The sequence below is a fragment of the Esox lucius genome, chromosome 3 (assembly GCF_011004845.1).
Source record: "Esox lucius isolate fEsoLuc1 chromosome 3, fEsoLuc1.pri, whole genome shotgun sequence".
NCBI classification, from domain to species: Eukaryota; Metazoa; Chordata; class Actinopteri; order Esociformes; family Esocidae; genus Esox; species Esox lucius.
In genome coordinates this window covers 28,188,456-28,207,820 of record NC_047571.1, presented here as the reverse complement: position 1 = coordinate 28,207,820, position 19,365 = coordinate 28,188,456, and the positions used below count along the sequence as shown (strand labels likewise).

Below are 19,365 nucleotides of genomic sequence, written 5' to 3'. Positions count from 1 at the left end.
GGTCTGGAACACAGAATTGGTTCTGATAGTCTCAATAAATCCTCTCACCGAGGATTAGTTTGGATCTTAATCAGTGTGGGAGGTGGGCGGAGTTGAGCTCTGCAGGTTTGGGCTAGGTAATGTTATCAAACCAATTTATTTTCAAGTGTATTTTCTAAAGACTTATTGTTAAAAGAAAAAGAAAAAAAAAAGAAAACAAAGTGAAAGTGATGTTATGAACATTCATACTTGCTCTCAAACACTGTCATTCTCCTCAACGAAAGCAAGACAAGACACCAGTCAGTTAGCAATATCATTTAATCCATCCCCATCAGCATAGAATCACTGTTGTACATAAGTTAATTTTTTTCCTTTTCTTAATTTCACAGGTAAATTTTTCTCCCTTCAAACTTCCAGTTTGACCTCCCTCTCGTATCAAACAAAAAAGCAGATTGTATTATACAAAAATGCAAACCAATTTTCACACAGTGAATTCTCTTACAAAGTCATAAAATGGCGTAATAATGGCTACATCCACATTGGAGGAAGATAATTCTAAACATTCCTTAATGGAGTATAATATACATATAAAAACGTTTTTTCTTGCTGAAACCAAACCTGTACCTTAATTTAAGAGATATCTTACAAGGGAGTAATCATATAAAAGAAAGCCATTGAGTTTTCCCCAGGAGTTTAGAATTAAAATGCGAGTCACAAAACAGCCGTAACAGAGTGCTGTGGTTCTTGGTTGTGTGAATTCAGGGGTGGGCAGCAGTTTCACTTGGAAACAAATGAAAGCAGGAGACTGATATTAACGTTGTTGCTTTTCCCACAGAAACCACTTCTGTTAGTTGTCATTGGTGGACTACTAGGAACAAGTTCCTTCCAAAACAAGCTGAATGCACATTTCAGACCTCAAGTGGGTTCATGTGGATTCAAGCATAAGCCGGTGGTATCGACTGTGTATATTCTAAAACATGCCTGAACCAAAGATGACATGTGCTCAGTGAAGTTCAGGAAATCCAACCGTGCCCATCTTTTCCAAATTTTTTGAATCAAGGCTTATAGTTGGATCTGCACCACAGATGGTGTGTCCAGTCACTGTTTGCACACTTTTGTGATCTGAAAACATGGGAAACATTTTGGATGGAAACTCTTTAAGGCTCACAGCAGAACTGACGACACAGGTCATGACCTCTGAAACAATTACACAACCTGTGTGTATGATAGTAGTTTCCCTGCGGATGGACCACATGATGCTTTGCCTTGTGAGGCATTTAACTAGATCACAGTAAGACTTGGAAGTCAGTGATTTTTCACTCCACAACGACACAAACAAACAAAACCCCAAAAACTACAAAACCCAACAGGTCAATGACAATTTCCCGGCAAAAAACACAGGTTTTGTTCGAAATGTGACGGAAACACTTCGCTGCCTGTGTCAAGTGATTAGCAATTTGGTTACTCAATGACAGTTGAAAAGAAGCAACAAGTGTGCCAATTCAGTTGGCTTTTCATTTAGTTTGGCAGCTTCTAAATCATCTCATTATGATGTGATGGCCAAGGAGTATTTTTGGAAAATATTAAGCAAGCCTTTGACTAAATTAAAGGCTTACTCGGCTAACCTCTTCGAAGGAGAAAATCCCACCACATTTCTAATATTTGCACACAGTCACCCAGTACAGCACACTTCATTTTGAAAAGTCAGTGTAAATTTTCTACAATACAACCTAGCACACACAAACATTTTAAGTTGTTGTTGTTGCAAATTTTCATCAATAAATGTGTCTTCTTTTGGAAGCATATTTCAATAGAGAACGTATCTTTGTTTGAACACAAAAAGATTAAGTGAACACACGTCAATGCCCACAGAAGTCCTTCAACTGGGAAAGGATAAAGTCTGTGTTGGCAACCAGAGGACAGGGGAGAAGAAAAAAAAAAAAACATTTTGCTGATTCTAAATAGAGATCATTTAATATAAATGCTGAGCGAGTAGAATAAGAAGTGGCACGTTAATAGTGCTTAGTATTTAATGTATGTATACATACTCATATGTATAGGTGAGTTGTGTACCTAAACAATAAAATGTAGCAACGAGCAGCGTGAGGCATGAAGTGTGGTTGGAAAACAAAACAAAACAAAAAACCCTAAGAGATGCATCCATGCTTAACAGTTATCATTCACTACCCACCTTAAACCCAGATCCAAATTATGCCCCCCCCCACAACCCCACACCCGTCACTTGTATCCTTAACCGTTCGACAACCAGGATCCACCTCTTTGCATTTCATCGCCGCTCTTTTCAGTGGCCAATCCGGACAACTGCTTATGACGAAACGCGGGGGAACTCCTCCGCGATCAGCAGTAAACAATTTCATGAGAGGAAAAGCAAAAACAACAACGATAAATGATGATGATGATAATCATAGACGGATTATATTGTATACAATATAATGAGAAGTTGGCCCTAAAAGTCTTCAAATTGAGGGTTTGGGATTAGAGGGTAATTGAGGGGCTGAAGTGTCTGGCAGCTTGTGGCCAAGACTCCAGGCTTTCATCCACTACAACCTGGATCATTGCTTGTACTAACATAAACAGCATGCGGTTAAAAACACAAAAGAAATGGGAGGATTTTTTAAAAAGACGTCAAAAAGATTTCTAAAAAAAAACACATTGTCACTCTTTCATCGTTGATTTCGACACACAAACCACAGAAAGGTTTGGGCAGAATACAGACGCAACATTATTGCTTTCCTTCCAATTACAGACCGGCGTTTGGGTAAGCCACACCCCCTTAATCGCAATTCACACATGCGAGAAGAATAAAACAAGGGGACGCAACTTCATAGAAGTTAAGGAGAACCAATGATAAGATAATCCCAATGGGGAGGCCTTTTGACTAACCAGATGAGGAGCTCTGAGGAAGACGAGCGACAAGAACACCAATCACTATGTGTGATTTAATTCACACTGGAAATGGACTCCAAGTTTCTCGCACCCAGGATAATGTCATTCCTATCATCTGACAATCCACACTTAGTATAACTCTTAACGTGACTCCGTGGAATGTGCTTTCTCCGCGATTCAAGATCCGCTGAACTCCAGCCCATCAGAAAACAAACGAGACACTACGCAGCAAGCCACATCACATCCCACAAGAAGCACATTGTAGGTTCCCTTATAGAAAACATGAGGAAAGCTCATTATCAAAAAGATCAATTTTTGCAATCTTTAAAACAGAATGCTGTGATTAATAATATACTGCTTTTCAAGTATGAAACAGACACGTGATGTATTCATAAAATGCACTAATAAAATCATACTTCTCAGGGTGGCATGTATTCTCATATGACTTGAAGCGGACCGATCGGGTCTGGTTCTGATGGCTGGCTGAGACAGCATTTGTGGTCTCCCTGGACTCCCTCATCTGGTCAGTCCAGCATTACGATTCTTAGGGTGGTGTGCTCCTGAACGCCAGCTGTTCCAACACCTCCGTGCCGTGGTCAATGCAATAATATTATCCAACTTCAACGAAACGGTAACGACAGCGAATGTTAATGAATTAATGCCTCGGTGACAACAGGCATGCGGGACTTGAAGTGATCATAACGCACACTTCAATTACGCCAATTACAGTGGACGTAACTATGTTCGCAAAGGGCATGACTGGTATGCAGAGCATGCGACCAAAAATGTTGCCCACGCAATTGAACGTTTCCATTTGACAGCCTTTAAACAGTCTTGGTTTGGAATTTAGTTGCCTTGTTCTGGGCCAACAGATATGGAGGAGGTAACTGAGTAACACCCCACCATTGAAATGATTTTATCCATGTTGGAAAAGTTCTTTGAACAATTATCATCATCATCACTAAAATGATCATTGCTTTTTGGTTGCCCCATCTACTCTGAGAGCCTTGTTTTATAGTCCCAGTAAAAATCATAGAAAATAGAAATAAAAGGTTATCAAATGCCCTGGTTTCCAGGCGATGAAAATTGTAAAGAAAAAAAAAAAAAAGCTCATTCACAGAACAAAAAGAAAGAAAATTAATATTACGGCAGATACTGCTCATCTTCTGTGTGTGTGTGTGTGTGTGTGTGCATGCTTTAGCCTAAAGTGTGTTTCTGCGTGTGAGGGTTCTAGGAGCAGGAATGGACCACACCGTTCTTCTGCAGCTCCGAGCCCGCCGTCCCCGGCTCAGAACAGAGGCTGAGCGAAGCCGCCTTGCTGGCCAGAGACATCATCGGCCCGCCCACAGGCCCATCTTGCCCCAGACCACTGGACCCATTGGATACCTCCCTAGGGACACGGCAGCCGTCAACACCTGGACACGTTAACACCAATGAACACAGCCGACACGCCAAGGTAGGCATATCTTCACTCACCCAAGGGCCAGAGAAATCTCCTCCAGCTGAGCCTTGTGGTCCTGCCGACCGTTCTCCGCGGTCTTCATCTTATACTGGACCTCGTGGGCCACCTGGCTCTCCTGCGTGGGCCAGATCAACATGGGGTCAACACACACGCCTGTCGACAAGATCCTGAACACAAACCCAGCGCTGGTGACGCGGGGAACCCTACTACGCTGGTGACGCGGGGAACCCTACTACGCTGGTGACGCGGGGAACCCTACTACGCTGGTGACGCGGGGAACCCTACTACGCTGGTGACGCGGGGAACCCTACTACGCTGGTGACGCGGGGAACCCTACTACGCTGGTGACGCGGGGAACCCTACTACGCTGGTGACGCGGGGAACCCTACTACGCTGGTGACGCGGGGAACCCTACTACGCTGGTGACGCGGGGAACCCTACTACGCTGGTGACGCGGGGAACCCTACTACGCTGGTGACGCGGGGAACCCTACTACGCCTCACCATGGCCATCTCTCTGGTCCTCATGCCGATCTCCCTCTCCACCTGGTGGAGCTCCATGCTGAGCTGTTCGCTGGTCACGGAGGCGGGGCTGGTGGAGCCCACGGCTGAACCCGGCCACTTCCCCCCCTGCTGCTGCTGGCTCTGGCTGGGCTGGGCTGCCAGGGCGCCGGCCTCCCTCTGGAGGAGCAAGGGGTTACTAGCAGTCTGGGAGGAGGACGAGGAGAGTCACAGGTTTAGTTGTACACTTGGCCCGGCTGCACGGTCGCTTCTTTAAATCAGATGTTCAACCACGTTGGCCTGCACCACTCGGGTTTGGGGTTTTAGTAATTCAATACGTTCGCCTTGCTACATTCGCGTGACACCCTTGTGGCGGCTTGGGTGCCAGCGGAGCTCAATCGAAGGTAGGAGGACGGAGAGTCCTCTCTTCCAATTTCGTGAAATCCAATTAGTGATTGTAGCCTGGCCTCGATGCAACAACTCCACAGAGGGTGCAGGAGAGCTGAAGATCTGTGCATGTCTTCCAGCACATCTGGCCACACCAGAAAACACACGCGAAAGGGGAGTTCATTCCCCATGACTGCAAGCCTGGGGCCCAGGAGACAAGGCAGTTGGAGTTGCGAGCATGCACGGAGACAAGGCAGCCAGATATGTGTGTGCATATGACACAAAGTCACTACAAATAAAAAAGAAAAATAGGTCCCATAAGGTATTTTGACAGTTCCCCACAAGAGAATTCCAGGTTAGGGGAAAGATTTGAAGACTTACAATGTGGCATGGGCTAGGTTAAGTTTAGGGAGAAATGTTGTCGAGGTTAAGGTTAGAGAACATGGATATCTTTTGTTTTCTGATCCCCAAGGACAGAAATTCAAAACTGTGCATGTATGTGTGTAGCACCTCTATACTGTGAATCTGGGTCTGTTGGTTGATCTGCTGGTTGACCTGTTGGAGCTCGATCTTCAGCTGTTCTCTGTCCTGAGCTGGCATAGGCAGCCTAAGAGAAGAGACAAAGGACGCAGCGCCATCAGAATACCTCATAATGATGATCAGATGGAAGAACTGACGGATGGCAACAGTGTTGGTAAGAAGGCTGCATGACACGAGTGACAGATGAGAAGGACTACGGATGGGAGCAGGAGAGGAGTGAGACTTTTGCCCTTCACCTTTCACTGAAGTGTCCCTGAGAGGAGGAGCCAGTTTGGTGGGAGGGGTAAGAAGCTCCACCCCAGGTCCCATGGTTTCCATAGGAGTACTCCCCTGTGGGCGGGGACAGCGACAGGGTTAACCACCAACCACATATCTCAGAAACACGGTGCGACTGGGTCGAATTCATTGAGACACACAACTCAAAATGTTTGGCAGCAGAAAACTAAACGGAGTGTTAAAACTGCTTAAGTGCGTTTCAACTGGGTTCCTAATGAACACAGCACGGATGACCGTGAATGGTCCGGTACAGTTAGGGGTGCAACAGTTCCACCCACCGCTCATGGCCATGTGTTTGGGGTTGGGTCCCTGGGCCGAGGCCATCGCCTGCACTGGCCCAGTTGTCTGGTAGCCGGTCTTGGAGGTGCGCGAGATGGCGCCGAAGCGCGACACGGTGGGCTGGGGGCCGAAGGGGATGATGGGGTCGTCGTCTTTCACCTCTGTCCCCCGCCTGACCTGGGCTTCCATGGAGGGCTCCCCCCGCAGAGTCTTCCCATCCACATTCTGCTGACCAGGGGAGTTTCATTTTGTCAGGGACAAGACCTCAATAAAGAAGTAATTTAACCAAGTTCTTTTACACAGCGGTGTGGGGGAGAGAGAGATACGGGGAGAGAGAGATACGGGGAGAGAGAGATACGGGGAGAGAGAGATACGGGGAGAGAGAGATACGGGGAGAGAGAGATACGGGGAGAGAGAGATACGGGGAGAGAGAGATACGGGGAGAGAGATACAGGGAGAGAGATACAGGGAGAACGGCAGAGTAAGAGTGAAAGTTCTAGTCAGTTGTTATTAGAATAGAATCCTTCTAATCAATCCCTTCAACAGCGACCGTCTCACTGACAAAATGGCCCTGTTCCAATTTCCAACTGTTACTCACCATCATCTCCATGGCGCCGGGCGCCATGACGTCTTTGGGCTTGGCGTCCTTGGACCCAATGTAGGAGCCGATGGTGTCACAGGACCAGGGAGAGTACTGGCCCGCGTAGTCCGGCTCCCGGCTCTTCCCGAAGGCTTGGGAACTGTCCTCGCCGTACTGAACACACATCCAACACAACGTTGGGCAGTCAGTCACACCGGCAGAATCCCAACAAGGAAACGCACATGCTACACACACCGCCACCACCAGAGTCACAGAGGACAGCCACAAAAACATCCAGTTTGACTGAAACACAGGCCATCGCTAGACACATTAGTGGCACGCTTGAAACAACCTCAAAATGCAACGGTTCTGCAAAACGGCACACATGGATAATGGTTTCACTTCCCAGTTACACAACATGACGACACTTCTAAGGCCTTGGTCAATAGTTGGTTTCCGGAGAAGTCAGAGCCCAGTGCCGTTGACCCTGTGTGTACCATCATGTGTGTGTGTGTCAGGATGTAGCCTCACCTCGGGGGGGTAGTCGCTGGGGAAGGCGTGAGGGAGGGTGGGGGAGGCGGCGAAGGGTGGGGGGGAGATAACCTTCCTCTCCTCCAGCTGAGCCATGAGCTCCTTGCGGCGGCGGTGGAGGTAGTCCAGGCTGGGCTGAGGGGAACGTCCGTACGTCTCCTAAGCACACAGGACACGGTCAGAAACCAGACAACCACATCCGCGTGCCACAACACGCTCTATTAAAGTGCCACTTTACCGCTGTTATCAGGCCACACACAAATGAACAGAAAAGGGGCACATTTTAAACTCGTATCACATGGTCAGAGCTCCTTAAAATAAAACAAGGTCAAGTCATTTTTAAAATGTTTATTACCTCACCTGACCCTTTATTACCTCACCTGAAAGTGACCTGACCCTGCCTCCGTCAAATCAACCAATCACAAGAAAAATCAAAATCAGGTTCATGAATGCATTAGGTTTATAGGGAGGGGCACGTAGTGCTCAGTCTATTTCTATTGGCCAGAATCGGTCTTCTAGACTGCTGACTCATTTGCAAGCTGGGACTTTTCAGCTGGGTGTAGATTTCAGACAGACCAAGTGACCAGAATGGCTCTTCAAAGCAACATCTTCATCTAGATATCCAGAGCTTTAACCGTCCTGACCAGTCGGGGAACCCGGCAGAGTTGAAACAGTCAGCGTTGTTCCCAAAAGGCAATTACTACGATTCCCGTCTCTTCCCCAACTGGGATAGATGGCTTACCACGACCCTCAGTTAAGCACCAACAGTAAAATAACGTTCACTCTGAGGGGCCCGGGAGAAACAGCTTGTAATATGAACAAATAACTGGATGTCACATTGATTGACGTTAAAGCTGACAACGCACACAGCTAACGTTGCTGCCCCGGTGAACGGTGGACATGCATCGGTCCGACGGCACCCGGCGGGCCTGGACCCTGCATGACAAGCACGACCAGGGAGGTAGTCAGGGTCAGCCGGGGACACTAGTAATGACTGACGGGTTGGTTCATCTGGACAGTGCTTCTAGATGAAACACCTTCATGGACAGGAACGGATTGCAGACACCGATGTTGACCAAACAAACCCACTGGACACGGAGTCTAGCCGGTCAGTTTGAATGGGGACATGGCGTCTTACTGCCAGTCCGGTCCAAAAACACATGAACCCGGCAGCGGAACGGGGGGGGGGGGCTGCCGACCAGACGTAACACCAAGGGGGAACACGACTCAACTCACCCTGTAGGACCTCATGGGCTGGGGCTGGGCCCCCGCTGGGTAGTACCCCTCCTGGGGGTACCGCTCTCTGGCCGCCGGCTCCTGGTGGTAGGTGGGGGCGGGGGCCATGTCGTCACCACGCGAGGGGTAGGGCTGCGGGGGAGGCGGGGGCCCGGGGTAGGAGCCGTGGCGGCTCCGCGTGTCGTAGTGGGGCGGCGGAGGGTAGGCGAAGGGGGGGCCCGTGTGGGGGGAAGGGTAGGAGCGCTCGGGGGGGCCGTAGCCAGGGTAGGGGTCCTGGTAGGCGGGCCCCGTGGGTTCGCCGGTGGGGGGTGGGTTTCGGATGTAGCGCTGGGGGACGTACGGTTGGGGCTGCTGGTAGGGGTAACCTGTGGAGGGAGGGGCTTGTTGGTTACACTTCCCATGTTGGCCATCCAGACACATCAGGGTTTTCTCCCAGCATGCATTTGGAATCTACACACATCCGCCATTTCAACGGGTCCAACGGTATGCCTCTGGTTCCAGCGTCCGCGGCCACGCGATAACCATCAGACCCAATACAACTTACCCTGGGAATACTGGGGAAGTTCGTACTGCGAGGACCCGGGGGGTGGGGGCCGCGGGTCAGAGTAGTACATGTCAGAGAGCTGCTGCTGGGCGTACGCCTGAGGCCCCCGGGGAACCACGCCACCGGGCATCTGTTTGGACATGTGGTCTCCCGGGCCCCTGGGGTGACACATGGCGTGGGGGGACTGGGCGTACCCCTGTTTGGGCACCGAGTCCAGACTGAGGGATGAAGGAGTTGTGAGAGTTCTGGACACAAGCCCACAATCAATCAATCATTAATGTCGTGAATGGATGGAGGCGGGGTTTCCCACGTACGTGTCTGGGGGCGACCCCGGGGTGCTGTTGTTGCCGCCATCCATCTTGGGTTTGCGCAACAGGTCGTAGGTCACGCCGTCCGTACCGCGGGCGATCAGCTGGGGCATGGCAGGTCCAGCCGAGCCGTTGGTCAGGGGCGAAGGTTTCCGGGTCACCCCCAGGTCCAGGGGCAGACCGTCATCTGACAGCAGACCAGATGAGCCGGGGAGACGAGCTGCCAGTCGCTTGTTCATCTTACGATACCTACAAACACAAGTCATCTGGGTTACAGGCACAGCCACCTTTCAACACCTGAAACCCAAGGACAGAAGCTGTGAAACAGGATACCGTGAATGAAAACGGATGCGATCCACAACAGCGGAAGAGGTTTCAAAACCTCCCAGAATGAGATTCAGTTAGGAAAGGTCAAGGAAGACTTGATTACCAGTTACCGCTTTTTCAGCGTTTTAATCAGACTGTTATAGTAGTCTCGTCAATTTATAACAATTCCAAACAACCACCACACAGGGCACTTTAACTTGTTCAGAGAAATCAGGCCATCCAGGCAGAGACATTTGGATTCCACCATCTAAATAAAACTGTTAAAAAAAAGGAAAAAGCTTGTTGAATGCAGCAACAAAACATTACTTATTTGAAGCCGTATTTCTCTTTTATGGGTTTCCCCCCTCCTTTTATTAGTTTACATGACACTTTAAAAAGCAAATATTCATCAACAAAAATATTCCATTGAGTTATGGATTTTGTGTGTGGAGTCTGCATTTAATTATACAGAAGCTGGTATTTTTAGACAGGACATGAAAGTCAGATTTGTGATTATTACAAAAAAGCCAAAGGGATTTCCATAATATAATGAAAATGGTCACAGACTAATTATAGTTATCTTGGCATAGATTTCACAAGCCATGATAATCGCATTCTGTTTGGAATGCAGTCTACTCTACATTTAAATTGTAAAACTAAGTTTACTTTGAGAGAATATTCCCAAAAATATGAAGATAATTTTTTTTTTATCACCTATACATTTGAAGAAAATCAAGATATTCCTTTTAGGCCATATTACCAGGCACTAATGTGGCTGTACTGATGCAGATCGGGAAGACAGCTAAATTTGTGAGCTGTGTCATTGGCTGAGAGCGGACTCACTTTTCCAGCTCCTCCTGAGAGTGGGCGAAGGTACAGCTGGCTCCTCTGGGACAGCCGCCCTTCTGCTTCATGTCCCGACACATATATGTCTTGTATTTGCTGTGCTGGGGAGGCTACGGGACACAGAAAAACAAGGTGCATAAAGTTCTGACACAACAATCCACGCTTCTGCGCCCGGAACACAAATTCATCAGCTTGGATTTCGATGAGTGGATTAACTAATGAGGCGGACAGGACGACGTGACAAGAAAATGGGTCCCGGGTGAGGTCAAACGAGCCAGGGAGAGACACACCTGCTGCGGGTCGGCTCCTTTCTTGCTGTGGTTCTGGATGAAGTCCACCAGGCCGTGGACGACGGTCTTCACCGCCACCAGACCCTTCTCCAGCTGCTCCCACGTGGGTGGAGGGGCATCTACCGGCCAGGAGGGAAGGAGAGATATGAGAAACAGAGTCAATACAGGCAACGAAGGAGTGTAAAGCCCATAGCGATCAGAGGCGGTGCAGCGTCCCTGATAACCACTTACCACTGGAGAACACAGCAACACCTCCTTCAACACCACCCCCTGGGGAGACTCCCTCAAAACACCTCAATACCAACCCCAGGGGAGAGAGCCCCAACACCACCCACTGGGGAGACTCCCCCAACACACCTCAACACCATCGACTGGGGAGACTCCCACAGCGCGCCTCAACACCATCGACTGGGGAGACTCCCACAGCGCGCCTCAACACCAACCCCAGGGGAGACGCCCCCAAAACACATCCACACCACCCCCAGGGGAGACTCCCCCAAAACACATCCACACCACCCCCAGGGGAGACTCCCCCAAAACACATCCACACCACCCCCAGGGGAGACTCCCCCAAAACACATCCACACCACCCCCAGGGGAGACACCCCCAAAACACATCCACACCACCCCCAGGGGAGACACCCCCAAAACACCTCAACACCACCCCCTGGGGAGACTCCCCCAAAACACCTCAACACCACCCCCTGGGGAGACTCCCCCAAAACACCTCAACACCACCCAATGAGAAGACAGCCCCAACTGACCGCTGAAGACATGACATGTTGTCCATCTGATTCTTCGACCTATGATGCATACTAGTCGACCAATATAATTCCACCTTCCCTGACCTCCAGAGAGGTTCCCCCATAACTCTAGTTGACATTGGCAACCGAAATGACACCCTGTGTAAAAACACAGGTGAAATATCGTTTATTTCAGCAGCTCGAGTTTTGAAAATCCACGGGCCGAATCACAGGCTACATTTGCACAGACGAGAGGTCACAGGACAAAACAACTTGATAAGTGCCTGTGAAGAATAGAGGAGTGGAGGCACTCTGATGTCCCCTGGCATGTTTAACACAGCGATGCAGTTGGGTTTGGCTTTGGGACTACCACTAAATCAATGTAGTTAACGATCGCTGATCACAAAATGCAACCGTAAAGCAATGACAATAACATGTCGCTGAGCATCGTGACTTTTCACCTCTCGCTCTGCTGCAAATATTATAGCCTAGTTATTTGAAACCGACCTTCCTTACGTAACAAAACGGGTTTCAACATTTAATACACGTTGGGACAACATGTTTCCATCCATATACAGTATTTTAATGCACATTATCTAATTACGAAATATGGTTGGAAATGACAAAATTCGATTTACAATATTGGTACTATTATTTTGCCCATACTTTCTTCTTTTGTCAGTTAGAGTTGATGCAACAGATAAGCGAGTGAAACACATTTGTCTATTAAACAATAATGTTGGGAAATGACATTACTGTGCATAGCAAAACCATTCTGAACTGTGTTTAAACAGACTGAAATTAAGAAAACGAGTTTCAGTAAATGATCTGTGCCCATAACTTAACATAAAAACAATTCTATCAATATTCTTAAAGATCAAGGGTTATTTCATTCCATCAACTACTGGAAATCTGACAGGCTTTGTTTTAAATGTAAAGATATAGCCCAATCAAATCATCTACTTGTATTTAAAACATAAAGCAACTTGTAAGAAAAATAAACTAGACACAAATAGAGGTTAGGTGTGTAAACTCTAAACTAGATTGAAATCAAAATAGATGTTGCGCACAATGAGTCAAACTGAAAGTTATTTCAGCCTCTGCACTTCCTTTCGGTCACACAACAGCTACCCCCCAAGGACTCAGGGAAAAAAAGGCTTCAATGAATGGGTGTGCTTCACTTAGAGAATGAAATGACTGAGTCAAAATCAATGGGTAAAGTGAGTCATAAAGGCCAAATGCCCAGTGGATTCGTGCCCAGTGGAGTCATTCTGAAAACATTCCACAACTTGTTCCTGTTCTCCCAGACCACTTGCATGTGACTGCAGCTCATAGACACACCCAGATCGTTCTACACTGAGTTATTGGTTGATTAAACCAAAGGAAAGTGCAGGGCTGCGTTTCCTTCTAGTATGTTCCTGGTGTGGCCTTTTAAGGATCAGAGAAGTACTGTAAGACTCTCTTTTCTTCTAACATGCGCAGTCACTTATCAGGAAGGATTCCATCACAAATCGGATTGTTGAATATGCTTCACTGGAAGGTGCTTTACCAGTTGACCGCTGATTTTGTCGTAATGGAACTGTTAATGAGACAAAACAGCACCCGGGGTGGCTATCAACCCAACTAAAGGTTTTCTGGTCTCTATATGACTCCATATATGTTTCCATTTCTGAATTTAAAAGCCTAACAACACAAAGGCACCATTCCATCCGATTTCCTGGTTGCATTCATCTCGGTATTGCTTACATAATGTAGATCACAATAAGCCAACAGCAAAACATACACAAGTGCCCCCAAAAGTTCCCCCAAAAAGTGCCTAAAAGTAGGGGTACTACAACTTTGAATCACCTAAGTTCCAGAAAGGAGACAATCAAAAAATCCAACTCCAGTATGTCTGTGGTCTGAGATCTATCTATCAGTGAGGTTAGAATAAGAGTTGAGACATAGTGAATGTTGGGGTCTCTCACCAGGGCTCGGGTCAATGTTGGCGAGTAGTTCCAGGTGTGGTCTGAGGCGGTTGAGGTTGGCGGGGTCACCCGTCCTCTGTAAGGCGATGGTCAGTTCCTGGACACTCTGGGCGAACGACGCCGGCGTCTGCAACTAGGAGGAACCCAGATGGATGAGGGCTCGTGTGATTCGGATGGGTGAATGGGTGAGGGCTCGTGTGATTCGGAGGGGTGAATGGGTGAGGGCTCGTGTGATTCGGAGGGGTGAATGGGTGAGGGCTCGTGTGATTCGGAGGGGTGAATGGGTGAGGGTTCACGTGATACAGATGGGTGAATGGGTGAGGGTTCACGTGATACAGATGGGTGAATGGGTGAGGGCTCGTGTGATTCGGAGGGGTGAGGGCTCGTGTGATTCGGAGGGGTGAGGGCTCGTGTGATTCGGAGGGGTGAGGGCTCGTGTGATTCGGAGGGGTGAGGGCTCGTGTGATTCGGAGGGGTGAGGGCTCGTGTGATTCGGAGGGGTGAGGGCTCGTGTGATTCGGAGGGGTGAGGGCTCGTGTGATTCGGAGGGGTGAGGGCTCGTGTGATTCGGAGGGGTGAGGGCTCGTGTGATTCGGAGGGGTGAGGGCTCGTGTGATTCGGAGGGGTGAGGGCTCGTGTGATTCGGAGGGGTGAGGGCTCGTGTGATTCGGAGGGGTGAGGGCTCGTGTGATTCGGAGGGGTGAGGGCTCGTGTGATTCGGAGGGGTGAGGGCTCGTGTGATTCGGATGGGTGAGGGCTCGTGTGATTCGGAGGGGTGAGGGCTTGTGTGATTCGGAGGGGTGAGGGCTCGTGTGATTCGGAGGGGTGAGGGCTCGTGTGATTCGGAGGGGTGAGGGCTTGTGTGATTCGGATGGGTGAATGGGTGAGGGTTCATGTGATTCGGATGGGTGAATGGGTGAGGGTTCACGTGATACAGATGGACACAAACTGTTGACAGGTACTGTAGATGATTACTGTTTCCCAGGACTAACAGACAATAATGTTACCTTGTCGATGATGGACTGCATGTGGGACTTGTGTGATTGGTCCCCGTAGAGCAGGGAGGACCACTGGTCCGGGGCAATGCGGAGCCCCCCCTCCATGGCGATCTGGACAATCTGAGAGTCGTGTTCACGCCGCAGCGCCTCGTAGGTACGGAACTCCTCCTTCAGCTGCATCAGGGACGAGTCCTCGTCACGTTTGGTCACCTGGGCAACGAGATGCTGTCGGTTTAGTGTTGCGCAAAACGGTTGGTCGGAAACCAGGCAGTTGGATTACAGCTGCTCCGGAAAGATTGTGGGAGGTCATAGCACAAACTTTATCAGAACCGTAAAGCCTCTTCGAGATTGCATTCGGTAGTAAACCCACCGGAAACTATTCAAAGGTTGAATAGAAGCTGTAATTTTGCTCGTTAAGTCCAGCTCAGATCTTAGAACAATGTACACATTTGTACTGTTAGACCCAGTACCTTAAAGCAGGAGGCCCGGTAGAGAAGCTGCACCACGTGGCCTATGCTGGTCTTGGAGGCCTGGGGGAAGCGTGGCTCCAGCCTCTGGACCACGAACAACACCAGGACCTTCCTGGACAGGGCCGAGCCGTCCTCCAGAGCCAGCAGAACCAGCTTCAGGGCCTCCTCCTGCATTGCTGAAAGGAAGGAGGAAGCGGGCGAATAATCAGCCTACCAGAACATCTTAAAACGTTGGCAATCGGGGCAGCAGGTCCGTGTGTGTGTGTATGTTTCATATCACCCTACCTGGGCCTAAGAACTGGCAGCCCCGCGCCCGTACGGCAGCCCACAGATTGGACGACAACTGCTGTGGGTTCTGGTGCTGCAGGATGAGCTCCGTGACGGTGCGCTCGCCCAGTGACCGGGCTGCTCTCATGGCCCGCACCCGGCCCTCCTCCTCCACCAGCTGGCAGTGCACCAAGGTCACCAGCTTCCTCTGCATGGGCCTACTCAGCATGCTCTGGGCCGTGCTGCTCAGGCCCACCCCTAGGGGGTAGGGCAAGAAACCCCGCCGGGCGTTATTCACAGGGACTGGGAGGTGACATTCAGCATTGGATCCTGTGTGTGTGTGTGTGTCGTGTGTGTCGTGTGTGTGTGTGTGTGTGTCACCTCTGGTGTTGCTCAGGGGTTTGAGGTAGAGGGCCAGCTCCTCCACACACTGCCTGGCCTCCTCATAGTGCACCAAGTCGTCCGGGCTGGTAATCAGGGCCACCGGCTGAATCTTGGGAACCTGGAGACGACATGACATGTTAGCTTAGGAGATCAAGCCAGGAATAAAACCGCTGGGCCAAGAAGCTGCCACCTGCACCAGCTAATTCGAACAATTAGCTTAATTATTGATTTATAGTATAATTAGCCCCCTTTGTAACCAATATCTTAAAGTGTAGAGACACTGACTGTATGAGAACTAATGTCCCTGAACACAGTGATATATAATTAAAACAACAATAGCACTCAGATGCACAGGAGTAACACGGGGCAGTACGCTCATGTGGTGGCTTAATTAAAAGGCAGCATGGTGCTGTGTGCCTCAGACAACGGAATGGAAACTGAGGCAGGGTGCGATCAGCATCAATTATGCAAACACCCTGAACTGCACATCTAATTAATATTACAACCAGAGGTTTTGCCCCCAACCATCGCGGTTAATGGGGACCTGAAGGTGTGAGGTAGAGCCTCCCGGTGTCAGAGCATTTCCTTCTGAACGATGCCTAACAAACAGAACCCCATTCTTGTAACTAACCCAATGGGCAAAGAGCATCGCTGGACAGAGGAAGTACCTTGTACGTACTTCAGCTGTACCTCACAGCCGTGAAAGCGTCACGGACCTCACCGTGCCGCTACGCGTAGGCACTTGTCAAGTCAGAGTGTGTCCCAGACACGTCATATTAACGGGGGAAAGGTGAGCTGACAACCTGTCTTGACAACTTTACAAATGTAGCATCAATGCTTGCGCCAAACCCTTCTGGCAAATGTCCTGTGACATCACTACACCCACACAAAATAAGCCCAGCAGACACAATCCCCATTATGTCAATGCAACAGAGCAGAAGAAAGGTGCACTCCAGTAAATGATCATTAATCTGAAATCTTTCCAGCAAAAAGGCGCCGGCTGGGAAACAAATCATTGGTTTAGTAGACATAATAAGAGCGACTACCAATTGTAGCCCATCAAAGCAGAGATCTGTGCATCCAAATCCTGATTTTGATTGTGATTGGTGGTGATGCTGTGGTGTGTTTCAGGGGGAGCGGAAACAATTTCCATGAGGTGATCATGTGATGAGAGGGCACCTATAACAGCCAGTCTCCCGAGCGATGCGCCTCACCTGTCCACCGACCAGCTGCAGAAGGGCCGTGTTGACAGGCAGCTGCTCGATGTCGGTGGTGAGGGGCGTCTGGTCGAAGGGGCAGGCCTTGCGGTGCAGCTTGTTCAGGCACATCTTGCAGACCGTGTGGCCGCAGCCCAGCGAAATGGGCCGCCGCACCGTCTCCTCGAATGTCTGCGTGCAGATGGGACATAGAAGGAACTCCGTCCATTGTGGGGCTTGCACAGGCATCGCCGGACTGTGTGTGTGTAAAGGGGTGGGTGGGTGTTTACAGGTGTGTCTTGTTTTTTTTAACAAAGAAAAAAAATATGGAAGATTCCACTGGAATCAAGATCTTTCTTCCGAACTCAAAATGTTCTTTAAATGTTGTCACACATCCTAGATGCGCATCACTTCACGTGACAAATTCTGAAAAAGAAGGAAGACAGATTTTAGTTGGTTAAAAGTCACTGGAGGACACTGTATTAGTGACTCCTGCAACATTAGCTGAGGCAATTACCTTGATACACCCATTGGCTCTAATCAATTGTTTACATTTATGGCCCCAACAAAATACATAGCTAGTTGCACTGAATAGCCACAAAACGGTCAAAACAACAGGAGCAAACAGAGGACCTATTTTTGTTTCTAGTCACTAGTAAAACATGTATAACTAAAACAATGACAAAAAACGTTTAATCTCAAAGCCAGTTAATCATGTTCACCGAAGATTACCGTCAACATCTAGCTATATCTATAACACAATAAATAGTATGTATTTAAATGAACAGACAGATATTCTAGTCAGCTGCACCAGACGAGAGAGTTCAATACAGCTGACTTACAAATTCAAAATGGCTAGCTAAAAACACAATGCATCAGCAAGCTGAATAGCCACTGTTAGCTAGCCAGCTACCGTTAGCAAGATGACCAACATCCAGTGTCGTCTTTAACAAGGTATCTGATTAAACCTGTTCTAGCTGGTTCAGTTATTTTAACAACAGACTCAGGGAACTCAGTCTCCAGTTAACTACCAAACAACATCATACAGACCTGGCAAACCAGAGGCTGACAAAAAAACGGATCAAAACAATGACGTTTCCAGGCTATGGCCTGCTTAGCTAGCTAGTTACTGTGGACAAAGAGCAGGCATAGCTAGCTAGCTAACGTTACTGTACTGGTCGAGGCAGTTAACCAGCTAATTTAGTTAGCATTATGCTGCATAGTTAGCAAGCTAACAAGCATTCTGATCTTACAATATATATATATCTAACTACAGCATCAATAGCAATATATGTATATACACGCAATTCACTGGGCATATTTAACAGCCATATACAGTAGCTGGCTAATGTGTATAGTTATACATATAGAATAATTAGCAAGAGAATAACAACGTTATCACCACTTAACTACCGTACTCTACACATTCACAGTATTTGTTATACAATCACATTCGAGCTACAAGTTGGTTGTGGTTGGCAAACTACTATGTATGGTAAACAACGTTAGCGATGGGTGGCTAGCTACGTTAGCAATTAGTTAGCTGTCATGACTGACATGAAAACAAAAAGGCATCAAACTTGCGAATTTTACAAACGTCGTTAGCCAATTAATGCAACGATAAACAGTAGGCAACTAGCTATGGTTAGAAAACTACACGGGAAATCGTGTTAGCTAGGTAGCTGGGTAAAGGATTTTATGTTACAAAAATAAATTGAGTACTTATGTAACTAAAAGAGTGCGTTAATTATCCCGCTATTTCAGACATCTAAGTAGTTTAGATAGCTAAAATGAAATGTGTATCTAGCTAACTACCATTATGTGACAACCGCTGGACAAGGTTGCAGAATATTGGCAAATAAATTGCAGCTAACGCGTTGCTAACTACTTCTAATCTCATGTTTATTGCCTGGATGCTAATGCTAGGTCAGTTCGTTAGCAGTTCTACTAGCTCGGCAAGATCAGAATATAGGCTTCGTTAGGTAGCTCCATTACACCAAAATAAATAGCTACCAAGCTACTGTAATAAAGCTAATTTAACCCGTAGCTCTGACGATCTTGTTTATTATACATAACATTTCGCGTACACAGGCACAATTTACTCACTCATTCCAAAACACTTGGAAGATGTTCATCTATCTTTAGGAAAATCTGGAGTTATTTTATCGGTCGCCATGTCGACTATGCAGCTTGGCTGCTGCCGAAGTTTGGGTGTCAATTGGATGGTTAGCTAACGTCGGGATAGGGCGAGGAGCGAGTGCACCCCCTGTCGGTGAAAGGATGCCAGTGGAGAAACCATGACGGTAGACAGGGTTGCCAGATTTCTTTGAAAGTATATCACTAAATCACCAGCAGCCTCCACAAAACTG

At 48.2% G+C, this 19,365-nt stretch overlaps 1 protein-coding gene across 2 annotated transcripts; it reads right to left on the bottom strand.

The window, feature by feature from the left end:
- Positions 1-279: 279 nt before the first annotated feature.
- On the bottom strand, positions 280-19,227 carry rc3h1b (ring finger and CCCH-type domains 1b). Of its 2 annotated transcripts, none has more exons than XM_010888597.4 (20): positions 19,103-19,227; positions 17,015-17,422; positions 15,798-15,918; positions 15,435-15,674; positions 15,150-15,325; positions 14,689-14,889; positions 13,682-13,814; positions 10,972-11,090; positions 10,679-10,791; positions 9,536-9,778; positions 9,222-9,439; positions 8,678-9,042; positions 7,442-7,600; positions 6,929-7,084; positions 6,330-6,555; positions 6,012-6,105; positions 5,746-5,842; positions 4,852-5,055; positions 4,363-4,463; positions 280-4,276 (listed from the first exon to the last, which is right to left on the bottom strand). In XM_010888597.4, the coding sequence occupies exons 2-20, from the start codon at positions 17,243-17,245 to the stop codon at positions 4,117-4,119; spliced, it is 3,357 nt and encodes a 1,118-aa protein (XP_010886899.2). In that variant the 5' UTR covers positions 17,246-17,422; positions 19,103-19,227; the 3' UTR covers positions 280-4,116. The 2 variants fall into 2 exon arrangements, with proteins under 2 accessions (XP_010886899.2, XP_019900947.2); XM_020045388.3 differs by having other exon boundaries at positions 4,852-5,028.
- Positions 19,228-19,365: the final 138 nt, after the last annotated feature.

Bases quoted from the DNA above. Each gene is read 5' to 3' on its own strand.
- rc3h1b (XM_010888597.4), bottom strand. From the start codon at position 17,245: ATGCCTGTGCAAGCCCCACAATGGACGGAGTTCCTTCTATGTCCCATC. The intron at 9,440-9,535 runs GTACGTGGGAAA...TTCATCCCTCAG, and splicing joins CCGGGGTCGCCCCCAGACAC to TCTGGACTCGGTGCCCAAAC. The intron at 6,106-6,329 runs GTGGGTGGAACT...CCCCGCCCACAG, and splicing joins CAAACACATGGCCATGAGCG to GGGAGTACTCCTATGGAAAC.